This window comes from Pteropus medius, unplaced genomic scaffold (assembly GCF_902729225.1).
Source record: "Pteropus medius unplaced genomic scaffold, Ma_sr-lr_union100, whole genome shotgun sequence".
NCBI lineage: Eukaryota > Metazoa > Chordata > Mammalia > Chiroptera > Pteropodidae > Pteropus > Pteropus medius.
The window spans coordinates 24,640,722-24,656,887 of NW_024347791.1; the positions used below are offsets into that span (position 1 = coordinate 24,640,722).

Genomic DNA, 16,166 nt, shown 5'->3' on the forward strand with positions numbered 1-16,166 from the left:
TTCGAGAAAATAACAGAAACACAGATCAAAATTTATTTGACTTGAAACCTGGACATTTTAGTAAATGTAGAGCTTATGCTGTTTCTAAAGAGTTAATATTTCTATTTTTTTTTTTTAGATCACAGAAATCTGACGGTCATACTGATATCAATATTATTATGAAACGGCTATCAAAATATCACTAGGGAATGTCTTCTTATAACAAAATAATTCTTTCATATAAATGTGTAAGGATGTTTTACTGTCAGTGAAGTTTTAGTCCATTAACAATTTCAGCTTTAATAACAGTCCCTAGAATAACATCTCTTTGTTTTTGTGCATTGTCAACTGATATTATGAATCATTTAGACAAACGAAATGTTTCCCAAAATGTGAATGTTTCTAAAAGTAAAACATTAATTATTATATAAGCATTGTACATTTTCAACACATTTTTCCTTTTTTAAAGTGTTCTAAAATAACAGGACAACTCATTTATTTCTAATTTGAAAGTACTTTTTTTGACAGATAAAAAATGAAAAATGAAAATATATTATTCAAATATGAAATTATAAAAAAAAATCAAGAAAAATAGGTACTCAAACTTTAACAGATACATTTTGCCTTAATACCAAAATTCAGGCTGTTTTGGTATATATATTTTTAATCATATTATCATAAAATCTTCATACCAACCTCCAAGTACTAAACGAAAGCTATCTATTCAGTCAGGATTTGACTGATGCCTGTGAAAATGGACCAGAATAAGCAGACTGGCCTACAGAACAGCTCTAATATAGTGTTGCCTTTTTTTTCTTATTGATGTATAATTGACATATAATATCCCATCAATTTCAGGTATATTTCATAGTGATTTGACATTTACATACTTCATGAAATGACCCCTCATAAGTCTAGTTATTATCTGTCATCAGACAGTTATTACACTATTATAATAACTATTATTATATTATATTCCCTTGCTGTACACTACATCGCCATGACTTATTTCTTTTATAATTTGAAATTCCTTAAATAGGAGGATTCAAAATTTTAGCACGGAACACAAAAATATAGTGATAAAAATGTTTAAATTTAAAAATGTTCCCTGGATATTTTATATCACAAACTTTTTTTTTTTTCTAAAATAAGTTCATTGCAGAATACATAAATTGGTTCAAATTTCTGGAAATTAAAGTCAGTATATAGCTTTGACTTCATCATATTCTGGAGGATAATTATGTCTGAACCTTATGTCATACATCATGACTGATGTCTACCGTCATACACACACAAAGATAAACAAACTCCTCAAGGTATAAATATGGGTCTTTATAAACACCCGCAAAGGATCAAGCAAGGTGCCATATGATTATCAGTTTAATTCTAAACTCTAGTTCTTTTTCGTTCATCCTAAGAGTATGTTGTCAATGGAAAGTATCAAATTTTTAGTGCTGGTGGTAGAAAAGTTTTAATTTATCACAAGAAGAGAAGTTAGAGTTCAGAGAAATTTCAATGTGGTTTTCCTTGGTAGTGTAGTCCTGTCATGAGTGGGACGAGCAGAAGCTTTTATTTGGAGATAGTTCTTTCTGCTATTCAATAATGTGTTTCCACTATACTCAGATGCACACATGGGTATGCTTGTCCTCACGTTAAGCTTAGATATATACTTATTGAAAATAGCTGTTTCTAAATGTTCTTTCAAAGTACTTCTTAATTTTACATATATATTATGCATTCATTCAAATTACTTATGAAGTTTTCTAGATACATGCAGTAAAAACAAAAATCTGGCTTATAATCATCTCTACCTCACGAAATTAGGCCAATCATTTAATCTCCTTCCCATGCTGTTATTAATTTATTATTGTTATTATTAACTTTTATTTTTAACAAATCTTCCCTATATCTCAGGGGCTCTGTTTTGGGAGACTAACTGCACTCTCCTCTGAAAATTCATATCTCGCTTTTCATAATTTTTCCATGTTAAAATATAATTTTTTATATAAGTATTTATTTTGTGGTCATTTGTTCCACCTAAGTTATCTTCAGTGGCATAGAGGTATACCATTCCCTGTAACCTTCTTTACCAAAATCCAGTATGTAACTAATACTCAGATGTGCATTATTTTGTAAATAAACAAATACAAACAAATTATTCTAATATGAAATATGAGTTACCTTTTTCTTAACATTTTTCTTGATTTATATTAATGGTTTTTAAATTTGTGACTTTGAAATTAAATTTAGGGTTCTGAAGTTTTCACTACTGGGGTAACAGTAGTAAATCTACTATGTATGCAAAATAAAATATTCTTAATTAGTTTCCAAAGGATCACCTTTGGAAAGAAATTTAAAAGGCTATTATTACTAACCTTGTCTATTTTTAGGGTTTTCTTCTCTAATTCTATGTAGATTTTTTTTTAAAGATGTTAAAACAGAATGATTTTGGACATCACATAAGTAAAAATAAGGGGGAAAAATCCTTATTCAATATATGAATGTTTAAGAAAAGCAGTTGTACCTCAAAATATAGAGAAACCATTCTTGTAAGCATAGATTAATCCAACTTGTTCAGTCAGATGAAATAAAATATGTATATTTATGACTGAAAATCTTTTTATAAAAAACAAAGACTATCAAAGCATTATAATTTCAGATCAGAAATGTCAAGAACATTATAATAAAATCTGACTTTATCTTTTTTGTGTTATGTAATGTAAATGAGTATTAACTTATCTATAGTAAACCAGATAGTAAAAATAAACAAAGAGAAAAATACTATTCCCTTTTATTTGCTTCTTTAAATCATTTTTAATATTGTCAATAGCTATATTTGATGGTGTTTATATACTTAATAAAAGAATCACAACCTAATTTAATTTCTATTTAAATTTTTCGTGATTATGCCAGTTCTTTACATTCTGTTAAAATGCAAAATCTACCATAAATACCTTTGGCATATTGAAGGGAAAAAAGCTAGATAACTCTAGCTTTATCCCATCTTTGAATGTTAGGGGTCCAGCTGGGAAAAATTCATAAGAATCAACAGTGACAAATAAACAAATGGTTGTTTTTTATTTTTTTATCATCATCGATTCGTAATTTAGAACAATAACATTTTATACCAACTTGATTCCTAAAGGTATGTATTCATTCATATACATTTGCCCACAATGTGGGAACAGTTCAGTTTTGTAAGGGGACAATACCATTGCTGACATACACAAGTATACACACACACAGTTCTGCAAGTAGAATTTCCCTGTTAGTGGTGTTCTATTTACTCAGAAGATTATTTAGATAATTCACATGGGAGCCATGCAAATCAGCTCTGAAGCCTAACTTATCTTCAGTGTGAAGACTGCTAACATATGCAATTAAAAAAAGGAAAAAAATATATATATATAAGAAGGAGATATATATATATATATATATATATATATATATATATATATATATATATCCTTCTAAAACCTACGCTTTTATTAATTGCTAAATTAGGTTTGAGAATCAAGAAATAAATATATATTAACTATTAACGAGCTGTTCTCTGTTTCCCTTAGTCACCCTGATGCAGACAGCAAATGTCTAAATTTCATGTTGATTGGAAACCAAACAACTTTGTCACTGGCAAAAAGTTAATTTTAAAGCTTTATATTTTTATCAAGTAAGGAAGGAGTGTGAGGGGGCAGGTATTATTCTTTACTGCACCTGTAGAGTTTATTCATCGATCTTCCTTAACTATTATTTGAAAGAAAATAAAATAACCTTCCCTTAATGAATATATAGAAAATTCAAGGTGAAACCATTTTGATATTGATTAAATAGACTTATCAACAATGAAATTAACATAGGTGTCTCTATTGACTCAGTCTCCTTTGAAATCCTGCCATGTAATCAATCAGTGAAGATTTTTTTGTTTTAAAACAAGAGACAACTCTTGTTTAAAGTCAAGTTTACTCTTTAAAGTCAAGTTTACACTTTCTTGATTTGAGAGAGGTCCACAAACTCAAATATGAATAAAAAAATTAAAAAGTAGAGAAATTAGTTGTTGATCCTTATTCTCCAAAAGCAACAAAGTTTGTTGCTAAGCCTTCATTTTTGCTCATAGAAAATGTTCCAATAGTGAGTGGTTGGATAATTGGGAACATAAATGATAACGTTAGAAATTTCTTTCTTTTTTTTTTTTTTACTGTGAAGCAAGATACTAAAAGCAGCTTTCTGATGATTTGAATGTCTGATGTCATCAATATGCTATTTTTGCTCTTTACCAGGTTAACAGAATTTATTGCGGCAATTAATACAAAACATATGTGCTGAAATACCACATGAAAAATATAATTGCCCCAACTTAATTTGCTACCTTTCAAAACCCTGTTTTAGCTACATTTTCTCAGAGCTTCCACCTAATAGAGGATGAGTGCTTTTATGAAAGAGGAGATAAATCTTTATAATTTATTTTCTCATCTTAAATAATTTATAAATTATCTTTTAAATTAGAAAGGGTTTCCACAGGGACTAACATCTACTTTTTAGACCACATTCTATTTTTCCCCATTATTGACTTCTATCACAATTCCAATTGTTAATTCACACTCTATTTTATTATATTTAATCCTAGATAATAACATTAGGGTTACATTGACAATTGCCTCACAATCTCTGTGTATACATTTTCTGACAAAATCTTCTTTCCAGGCTGAAGAAAGGAATGCTTGAGTGTTAGGAAAGGAAGACAGAGGTAAGAATGTGTGAAGAAAAGACATCACAGACATTTTCTCCTGTTCTTTCCTGTTTCCACATCAAATTTCCTTTAAATTATTTTTTTAGTGTGTCTTCTACACATACAAATAATCATAACTTGTGCATGTAAACACTTTGCAGTTTCTAAGTACTCTCTGAAGTACTTTTTTGAAAGTACATTAAAGTCCATATTTTCACTCCAGTACTCTGGGCTTCTAAGTTTTTCTTGCTAAGTCATAAGACAAATTAGTGTAGTCATTGAGATTAAAGTTGAAAAGCTAGTGCTTTTCCTGAATAGAAGGATGCCTCCTAATCCACAGGCATTTGTGTACAAGAGAAAAGGTGAGGTTAAAATCAAAAGTCAAAGACAAGAGAGGGTCTGGCTCAGGTACTACTTTATTATGATTAGTTTCTTCAGTTGTAACAATGAGGGATGTAATACCTACTTTAGGGCTACTTTAATAATTAAATGAGGTCCAGTAGTAGTGAATAATAACATAAGGTAACAAACTTTCTACAGAAACTCTGTGCAATTATCTCAGTGTTGGGCATGACACTGAGGCCATGTTTTGTCCTGGAATTCCCTGGATTCAACAATTTTATTTTTTTATGAAAAACACCAAAATTCCAACACAACCACGGAAACATTAGCATCATCCAACTACTAACCTACCTCTATAACACTACTCCCAGAAACCCTTTCTGGCCCATTTCATGTTTACTGCCAGAATTGGAAGAAGGAAAAACCTGTCTGAATAAAATGGTGCCAATCAAATATGGGGCTGAGGAAGAAAACACACAAATTTCGATTGTGGATGGGGCAAAGTTTACGAACATTCATTCCCTTTAGCTCTCACGAGGGGCCTAATAGGTGGCATTAGTAGGTGGTTATTAAAAAAAAAAAAAGTGGAAAAAAAGATTCCTCATTTTAATCTAGCGAATGAAGGACTGAAGGAAAGGAGACCGTCCAAACGATCAAGACAATAGCAAAGGGGTCGGGTCACACTGCCTCACGCAGGACAATATGAGGTCTCAGGCCTTCCCGTGAGTCCCAACCCAGGGGCCAGGTACGAGGCACTTTTACAACTCTGCAAGGAGTCCCAGGAACCCTGCATAACTATATTCCACTCCTCTATCATCTGGTGGGTCGGTGAACAAGGATGAAAGGAGACCGCGCCACCTCTGGACGCCAAGCTGAAAAGGCTGACAGACTGCAATTGGAGGCAGAGGAGCGGGGAAGCATAGATCCGTGGTCAAAGTCAATTGTGAAAGTGAGGAGGTGCCAGGCGGGTCCAAGACCCTCGAGCTTTCTGGGCGGGACCGACCACAGGTAAAGAGAGGCCAGGTGGTGAAGAGCACGCCGCCTCTCCGAGCGCCAGCAGCTCCTCGGCAGCAGGCAGAGGGCGCACGTTTGCCTCTTCCCCGCCCCGTCTGCTCTCCGCGCTCTTTTGCCAGTAACTTGGCGCCTTCGCGCCCCCTCGCTCGGGCCTCCGCCTCGCCAGAGAACGCGGGGCACCGGAGTCCGAGCAGAAGGCGCAACAGCAGGGCCTCTGCGTGTTCCGGCCGCCCGCCCAGGCCCGGAAAGCCGCGGCCAGCAAGCAGTGCTTCGGCAACGGGCTTCAGCCTCCAGGCGCGGAGACACTCGCTCACCAAGAACCCCACCCACCCCCGGGGAGCTGGGGCTGGAGGACACGGTCCTGGAGTTGGGTTTTTATGATCCGATCCTTAATCCGATCCGGAGAGAAAAAAATCGTGAATTGTTGAGAGACACCTTTTTCCCGCCGCACCACTGAGCCTGGTCCTGGCGACAGAACAGTTTGTAGTTAAGACGCCCTGGTGGTGGGTGTGGTGGCATCGAGGAGCGCCTGCTCATCTCTCAGTCGCCACAATACTATCATTGCCCTTAAAGCCTTGCTTCGTGCTAAAATTTCTCGGGGCACATTTTTGAAATTTAATCAGCAACACATTATCAAAAGCGGGCGGTGTAACGCGAAGGAAGAGAAGCCCGCCATCCCCTCCTGTGGCCACGCCAGTCAGTGGATAAGATTATGCACAACAGTTTGTTTGTACAGTGCTGCCTACTTGTTTTCCCCCTCCTTCCTCGTCTATTATTCTGACTTCACCATGTTGGTTTGGATTATGTGGATTTTCACCCTTTGCTTTGACTGGAACAGCAGGACATGGTTTAGAAAATGAAGGGAGGGAGGAGGTTCCACACCCAGGGCTTCCAGTTTAATAACATTACTCCAAGTTGGAGGCTTTATTTGTTGAACTGGTTTTGATTCCATCCACCCGCCACATGCATTTGCCCAGGCTTCCAAAAGGGAAAACATTCTTTGGCTTGTACTCTTTAAACTTTCCCGGATAAAATATTTTCTTCTGGGGGAAAATCAAAAATGTATAAACTTGAAAGGAGAAACAAATGCAACTCCACTCCCTTTTTAAGTGTGCAGGTTTTTAAAGATTTAATAAAAATTGATTACCCAGATGTTTTAAGTGATAAATTTTTTTAAGCGAAAGATTTATATATTACATTGGTTTTAGAACCTGTGCACTTCTCTACCTCTCCATCTTTCTAATCAACCTTTTATTTTCTTTTTGCTGGCAGATTTTTTTTCTTTGTAATCGACCATCCTTTTTTTATTTCAAAGAAAGCTGGTAGGAGGCAACAAACTTGCTGACTTGCAGAGTTTTCCAAGAGGAAGCCTCCTGCCAGATTCCCAGAACTACCTGATAGTAGGCAGCTGGTAATAGATTCACAGAGTGAAATCAAGGAGTATACATGTGCCCACACCCTGATTCTGACCAGAAGTGTCTTCCTAAATTGTTTTGAGGCTTGGGATCCTTTACATTTTATAAATGTCACATTACTTTTATTTCTAAAGTTGTTACAAATTATCTTATGCTTTAGAGTCTTTGAGAAATAAACTCCAAATCCTGATTTTTGGTATACCTGAATGAATAGTGTAATGAGTGTTTCACACCAGCAGTCAACTCTTTATTTAAAAAATCTGTGGAAAGCACTTTGTAAAACCCCTGCATTGACCCTCCCTGGTGATAAAATCCAGATCTCTGAAAACAGAATCAACTAGAGAACACCTGCATCTGTTTTTCTAAATCTTTTATCAAACTGGAATTAGAAAAAAAAAAAAAGGTTTCTTAAATATTTTAAAAGAAAAACATGTATATTAAAAAATAAAGTTGACACTCTTGACAGAATATGATTTGTAAAACTTAGTGTTCTTCCAAGAAATACATATTTTCCCCTTACATTTCGTATTATGCCAAACAAAATCATTGGAAAATGACTAAAATCAAAGGTAACCCACATCAGAGATTGCTTAGTAAGTCAATGTCTAGAAGAACTTATCAAGTTTTGATGATTTGTGGAAAGTTTTATTAATATTTTCTGGAAGATTTTATGACTTGGAAAATGTACCTCTCAAGAACAGTTCTTGCTGTTTCCATTTGCGTTGAAGTTAGTAAATCAAATATACTGTGGAAATATGTTTCGCCTTTAAAAATCCTTTGCATATGTAACTGATTATTTGATATTTAAAAATTGCATGTATTTTGTTTCAGAAAAATCCAAAGTTTCAGAAACAATTTTAACATTTAAAAATCTTTATAAAGAAAATTATTGTGAGATAATAAAGTGAGAGGCCTTTAAAGAACACGCCAAAACTTGAATATTAAAATGTGGATAACATGTGAATTCTTTCTTTAAGGATGTTTCTTGAGAGTCAAGGTGAAACTCCTAAATCGTTTATATAAGCAAGGAGCAAACTATAATTATATTTAAATAATTAAAAAACTTCACATGAAAATTCCTAAACAAACTAAATGATATTTAAAAAACTTTTAGGTTCTGATTGTGTACATTTTGTTTAAAACATTTATGTTAAATTTAAGTACTTTTCATCGTAGCTCCCAATTTCTAGTGTTTCATGGAAAAATACATGAAATGTCTTTATATAAAATGCAACCATGATCTAACACGTGGCAATGGTGTTTTATTATATGTAGTTTCCCTTTTATGGTTCCAGTTGCCTCTGAGTTATAAATATATCCAATTGACTTTATTTCTTTAAATAGGCAGAAAAATGACATCGACCATAACATCAATAAAAAAGTAGAAAATTGAAAATGTTGATAGTTAACAGTGAAGCTGGTTTGCATTAATAACTCTGTTGTTTTTGCCAGAATATTTAATAAAATTAAGAGTTCTTAATTGCTCATTTAAGATAAAGACTAGAATGGTGTAACATGTGAAACATAGGAGTGAGGAGAATGGGGTATCAAAGTGGACATTTCCCCATTTGAATTATTATTATCAATATTAATCTTTAGGAAGATATAAATTCAGAATGAATTAATTTCATGATAGATTTTGAGAAAGTTATAAGAAGTTTCTTTCCGGCACAATCAAAATATTATCGTAGCAATTCAAGTTGTCAGTAAAAGCTTAAACAAATTTGCTGATAATCCTGTTAATGACCTAGGTCAAGTGTTAACTGTTGTGGGTTATAAAATAGTGAAATTAAGGTTTCTCCTACCTCCAGGCAAATAGCACAGTTATAACTGTTGGGGAGGAGGTAGAGGCGAGCTATTAGGAGAGCTATTAAATTACAAAAATGTGTAATGCATTCAATTATTTAGTCTAGCATGATGAAATGCTATTAAAGCAAATGTAAACCCTCTTCTAAAAAAGAAAACCTATAAAGATGATATAATAGCTTAGTTCTCAATATTTCAATCACAATATATTATTTGAAGATACATTTATATATAAAAAGTGATGCCAATTCATAGTAATGTTTTAAAAGGGAAAATTCAATTATTTAAATGTTTATTTTCTTTAAAGTTTGCCTAATATTGAATTCAAAGGGAAGCATACTGTGTTCATCTGCAAGTCTTACTTTTAAGCTTTAAACAATCACATAGGCTCCTCTAGTACTTAGAAGATTAATGTCTAGTGAAATACATTTCATAGAAACAGTGTCCTAGCCACTCCAATGAAAGTCTCCTAAAATAAGAAGTATATAAACATGCAGATTTAATTTTATTTTGAAAACTATCATTTCCAATGTAAAGAACACTATGGGTAAAATGTTAATCTAATTCATAAACACTTTAGGACAGAAAAAATGATTTAGTGGTCTATGTACTGATGAATAAGCCATGCATGCATTCTGCTTCAGATTCCTTCAAATGTAGAAGTGTTTAAAGAGAGTACTTTATCCAACGTTAAAAGAAATAGAACTAAGAATAGCCAATAGTTCACTGTATATTAAGTTTTAAACTCTTTCCAAAGTTATTTTCATTTACCATTAGCATCATCCACCTAGGATGGGAATAGGGAGAAAATATGAGGTTTTCTAATAATACATAGTTTAACAATCCTATTTGGCATGAAAAGTAGTTGATTTCTCATTGGAAGTCTTTTCTTGGTGTGTCATGTAAATAGAGAAACATGATAAGATTTTAATAAAATTCTATGCAGGTTTTGTAAAGTTTCTGATTAAGTATATAAGCCAATTCTTGATTTAAGTGATCATAGAAATTATGAATAATCTAGTATCATTGAGGCCAGTGATAGAAAGTATAACCTGGAATCATTTTCTTGAAATAATATTAGAAAGTTATTTGTAACTGGATTAATAAAAATAAGGCTCAGGTTAAACTTTTTTTTTCTTATTATGAACTCATGGCATTTCAATATTGAAATTTGATTATCAATATCTCAAAAAGAAAAGCACAATGACAAGTTTCCTAGCAATTAACTCAATGGCATGGTTTTGTTCTCTTTTAGTTCAATCAAGCCTAACTTCATAATAGATTGCTGAATAAATTCTAGTAAATTTTACTAGTAAATTTCTAGTAAATTTTATATAGTATTGAAATATAAATTTTAATGTAGCATTTTAAATGCTAAAATACCTAGTATTTCATATTTGTTTTCAAAATTTATATCAGAAAGCTATATTCATTTTATCATTATTCCTTCTACCCACTATATGACTTTTCAGAAGCATTGCTTTCTATTCAAACGACATTGTTAGAAGAATTACATGGAACTCTTGGCACATATTTGGGTTTTTCACTTTTCATGTCGTTCAACTCAACTATTAAGGCCCAAGCTATCGTATCAATATTTAAACCCTCATTCAAATATTACCCAAGTTAAATCACTCCATTTAAATTTTGTTTCAAAGCTTCCTTTCATGACCTCAGAAGGGAAAAAGACACTACCCACAGAACACAATCTGGAAAGAATAATCCATGAACAATGGATAGATAAACTTTTACCCAAGCAAATTAAATGTAATTATGTCAGTTCTCTGAGTATATTTGCCTTCCTATATACATATTGTTAATGTGTACCTGCTTGTATAATAACATGCATTACATACCCAGACATACACAAGGTGCGCTTTAAAAACAATCTGCATTAGATTATTTTTGTTTTATTAAATTAATATTCACTAATATATGTGTGAATAAGTTTAAAAGGACTTTTTTTCTCTTGCAATTTACTGAAAGTTTATATTGTCCACAAAAATACTCTCTCAGCTATATTTTTGTATTATTAATTCAGTAAAATCCATTATCTAAATAGTTTAGAAATTGTCCATCTGGAGAGATACAATTTATTATAGCTATATGGAAATAATATTACTATTTTCCTAGTTATTGTCAATATTTTAATATCTTTGAAAAAACAAATATTAAACATTAATTTTAACTTATTGATATGTTACTCATTGTACAAATGACTACTCTTGCCTTTCATTTATGAAGAATGACCATTACTTTCAAATAAACATTTCGATTTGATTCGAAAAAGAAAAGTCACTTGTAGGTAAAATATTTTCTTGATTCATATAGTTTAGAATTTTCAAGTTCCCAATTAAAAAAAAAAGACACAGAAAAATCTAGTGAAATCTGTAAAATGGATAAAGGCAGTCACTTAGGAAAGAATAAAATTAAACTACTCCATTAGCAGTGAAAGTGGGTCACCAAATGAGAGGCAGTTTCTATATTTAATTTAAAAGTTTCTAAATATTTTGAATTTTAAAAAATAGTAATGCATATAATATATCAATATATTTTTAGTGTGTGACATAATGTATGATGTAGCATTTGCACATCAACTGCTCAGTATTGCTAAATTCCAAAACAAACTGCTAAATTTTATTGTTATAGTTTAAAATGACTGAGAGGAAATCAAAGTTGTAAAGCAATCAATTACTCAGAGAAGTTTGTCTTAAGAGTTAGTGATTGTATTTACAAATCATTAGGAAGAGATCACAAAAGGTATAGAGGAAAAAGGCAATGCATCTATTAAGTATTCAATCTTATAGGAAACATTGGTGTCCTTAATATTAAGTTTGCACTTTAATCCATTGAAAAGAGATGAATGCTCATTACAAGGAAAATAAATAACCTAACATCAAGGAAATGCAATATATTGCATATAAACATTCCTTCTTAATTTTGCTATTCAGATAGTAACTATACCTACCCAGGAACGTCTCACTATTCATTAAATACATTCTCTTATTCGTATATAAGCCCTTAAACAAAGAAAATCCAACCTTAGCTTATTCTAATTCCTGCAAATATTACTTATGTTAATGTGGCATATGCTGCTCATTAGAACCTGTACCATAGAGCAAACCATCGCCTGGCGGGATACACATCACTTAGAGCAGTTGCAACACAAACACACACACACACACACACACACACACACACACACACACACACACACACACACACACACACTTCTCTCTTCAACAAACTCTGATTTCTCTTTATTCCATTCATAACGCCATGATCCTAAGAACAACCTGTCATTACGGTAAAACATACTAAAAATATAGAAAGGTGGCTTGAATTTTATTGTAAACTTCTCAGAGTACTGCATGATCATAATTAGAAAATAAAATACTTCCATAGCTATTTGGCAATTAACATCCTGGGTTGAAAAACTGGAGAATTTTCTTTTCTTTTCTGCTTAAAATTGGCAAACAAGGTAATTGCTTGAATTGGTCTCAGATTAAAAACACATTTTAGGTTTAGGCAATTCAAAACGATCTATTAAAGTGTTTTAGAAGACAGCCGAAGATAAAAACACAGCTTTATTTTACTCTCAGAGCAAACTGCTTTATTCGGAGACACCTTAACGACCTAAAAAGGTTTCGGTGAGAACGTGCTTTGAAGAGCGTTAGCCTGGCGGGGCAGGGCTGTGCGCGTCGCGGTACCTGGCTTACCTTCATTGGAAGGCTGGAGAGTCAGTTCCCCGAAGCAGTTGAGAATAGAGCTGCTGAGAAGGAGGAGGATGGAGAGGTGACAATCCATGTTGCTGGTGCAGAGGGCAGTGAGAGGAGCATATCTCCATGAAGCATGCCACTGATGTGAGGGGGAGCGCTCTGATTGCTGGAGAAGTTACCATGCTCCGCTCGCAGGCTGATGTCAAGTTTGACACTGGAGATAAGGAGGAGTCTGGCTGCCTTTCTGCGAACCTCGCTCAGGGACTTCCCTGGGTCCTAGTGCCGTCATAAGCGAACGCTGAGGAGCAGGACCGCACAAGGCGGCTCCCTGACCTCTCTGAAGCGCGGAGCTGGGAAGGGAGAGGCTGGGGGTGGTGCCGTCCTGCCAGTGCGGCAGGAATTCCTAAAGTTGTGATGGGACAGTGGTGGAGAATAATGGTGGAAAAAAAAAAACACCCTCTCTTTATTTTCAATGAAAAACAGCTATTTTGTTTGCTGTGCGTGCTCTGTAGGTTAATTCCCTGAAGAAACCAGAAGAACCCTGACAGGAGTGTCATATGGCAGTATGAGTGGAAAAGAAACTGAAATGCCAGAGAAGTGTTTGTTATGAAAAGAACGGAGTCCTTCATTTTTTTTTGTTTTAAAGATGATTGTATAATTCAAAGGAAATTTAGGCTCATGCCTTTGCTATGTTCAATGTGATCATAACTCTTCACGAGTCCTTTGTGATGCAGAAGGACGCTAACACCCACCCCAGATCAGGAAGTCTTTTCAGTTCCACACCAACGGGCATCAGGACTTTTAAATAGATCTGGCACAGCGATTTCAGTGCACATATGCGCACTTTGTTTTTCCAAACTGGGAAGTAACCATTATCCTAAGGAAGTGAACAAACCCAGCCCTAGGAATAGCTGCAGGTCAGCATTCATCCTTTGTTCTGTGCTGTGGGTATAAATAAAAGTAATACAAACCCAACCTAAAGTTCTTGACAACACATCACCACCTCCACTCCTCTCACCATCTACATTAGGATCTCTGACTTCTGTAAGATAAACATTGCATAATTCACGGCTCCTCTTTCAGATTTCAGACACTTTAAATCTGATAATAGTTGGAAACTTCTTCATTAACATTCCTAGTCCAATGGCTAAATCCTACTGCTCTTGCATTTACTTTGCATCATGGTTATAAATGTTTTCTCTTATTTCCAGTTCCCTTGGACAGCATGATTGCAATCTATTTCAACAAAATAATTTTGTAATTTATATTTTGAAAATATTCTCGCTTATCTTTAAAGCATGCTCAGAATGAATACTCAAATATACTTCTGCTCATCTATCTTCTTTATTCTAAACAGAAAACATGACTTACGTTCCTTGCATAACTCTAAAAAGTAAAGGTAGGTCAACAAGTTTAGGATCAGGGACAAGTTTTAGAGTTCTACGTTGTGGAACCTAAATAAGAGTTTAAAAAGATCTCCTTAAGCTGTTTATTTCACAGACACTGTTTTCTATGAGAAAACACAATTTTCACATAAATCTAAATTAGTGGCTTCTGATAATAGTTTGTTGGCTGGATAGAGGATGGGGGTAAAGGAAGTCAAAAGTAGAGAGTGACCCTGCTCACTTTTCTGTGTGTGCCTTGTTACTTTGTATCTTTAACTTCTTCTCACATTATATCACTGGAGGCTGTAGAACCCTCTTCAAGTGCCAAGTCTGTCAGAATTGAAAATACTGAGATACTGAACAGAGGACTCAGATAGCAGTGACTCTGGCATTTTTTAAAGTTCTAACACAACTGTAGTCTTTCCATAAGGCACAGTTCCATTGTTCTAGGGTTAGATAAAATTTTTCTGAAACTTGAAAGTAAATAGTCTTATTTAGAAATGACAATTTAAAAACATTTTGGGAAAACATGCCAATGCTCTGATCTCCACATGCACTGGCTCCCTCTCACACTGCTTCTCTTTTCACACTTACACTGCTTGATGCTGTGGAAAGAGGCGTTCACGTTTGAAGGAAGCTACGATAGTGTGAAAATGAGTAAAAAGCAATTCCTGGCCTTGGAATATAATGTAAACAACATAGGATCTCTCAATTATAGATTCTCTAAGGCAAGAGACAGTAGGAAATAAGTAATGAGTTTCTATAATCTGAGTGTCAGATGTGGAAAAGGGTAATGCCTAAAAATGGAGAGGAATGATGATTGATTTGGCCAAAATAAGAGTAGAAGGAGAGAAGTGAGGGGAGCTGATTCAGAGAAGGCCTTATTGACTGAGTTGTAGCTGGAAGGATGAGTAAGGAGTTCACTAGTTTGAGACCAGTTCAAAAGGCACTCCAGGTATGCAGATGGAACACAAACAAAATAATAATCACTTCCAAGTGATGGCAAAAAAAAAGCATCTGTCATATATAGGACATAGAGTGTGTGTGATACAAAAAGAGCCAGAATACAAGGGAGTGAACCGTAGGGACAGAGTGCTAGGAGATGTTCTTCAAAAGGCAGATTGGAAACTGCAGAAATTTCTAGGCCACGTGGTAATCATTTTACAATATATTTTAGATGAAAGAGAGACATCAAAAGCATTTCAGCAAGTAATAACTTGATCATATCTGAGTTTTAGGAAAAAAATGTACCAATAACATAGAGCAGAGTATCTCCACCAGTGGTATATGAACAACTTGCTGTGGAAGTACCTAATAGGAAGTATCAATTAAATGTGCATGTGCCTTCTACCCACCACAGACTTAATGAACCTGAATCTCTGTTGGGACCCAGAAACCTACAATTTGACAAGCTCCTCAGGTGATCCCATGGTCCACAATGATTGAGAACTACTGCTGAGTGTGGAGGAGGAAAAATCAGAGGCAGAATGGTGAAATTTGAGGCTATTTTTGAAGAATAACTAAAGCAATAAAGAACTGAATTAGAATCCATCTAATGGAAAGAAAGAAAATACAAGATGAAGTTAAAATACATGTTTGAGATGAAACGAACAATATTCTCCAAAGAAAAAACTGAATTTGGGGGTAGAGAAAGAAGGAGATAACTAAGACATCTGCAATATTTAGTTCACACACCCAATCATGTGCTAGACACTGAATAAGACCTCGTCCCCTCCCTTTAAAATATTTTAGAATCACATGGAGAAATTGTGGCAAATGC

The 16,166-nt window shown here is 34.2% G+C and overlaps 1 protein-coding gene across 1 annotated transcript in view; it reads right to left on the minus strand.

The window, feature by feature from the left end:
* Positions 1-13,200, minus strand: part of EPHA3 (EPH receptor A3) — a 324,803-nt gene extending 311,603 nt beyond the window's left edge. Inside the window, exon 1 of the mRNA XM_039878251.1 lies at positions 13,002-13,200. Coding sequence (XP_039734185.1) covers positions 13,002-13,089 — 88 coding nt within the window. The 5' untranslated portion in view covers positions 13,090-13,200. The remainder of the gene's footprint in view (positions 1-13,001) is intronic.
* Positions 13,201-16,166: the final 2,966 nt, after the last annotated feature.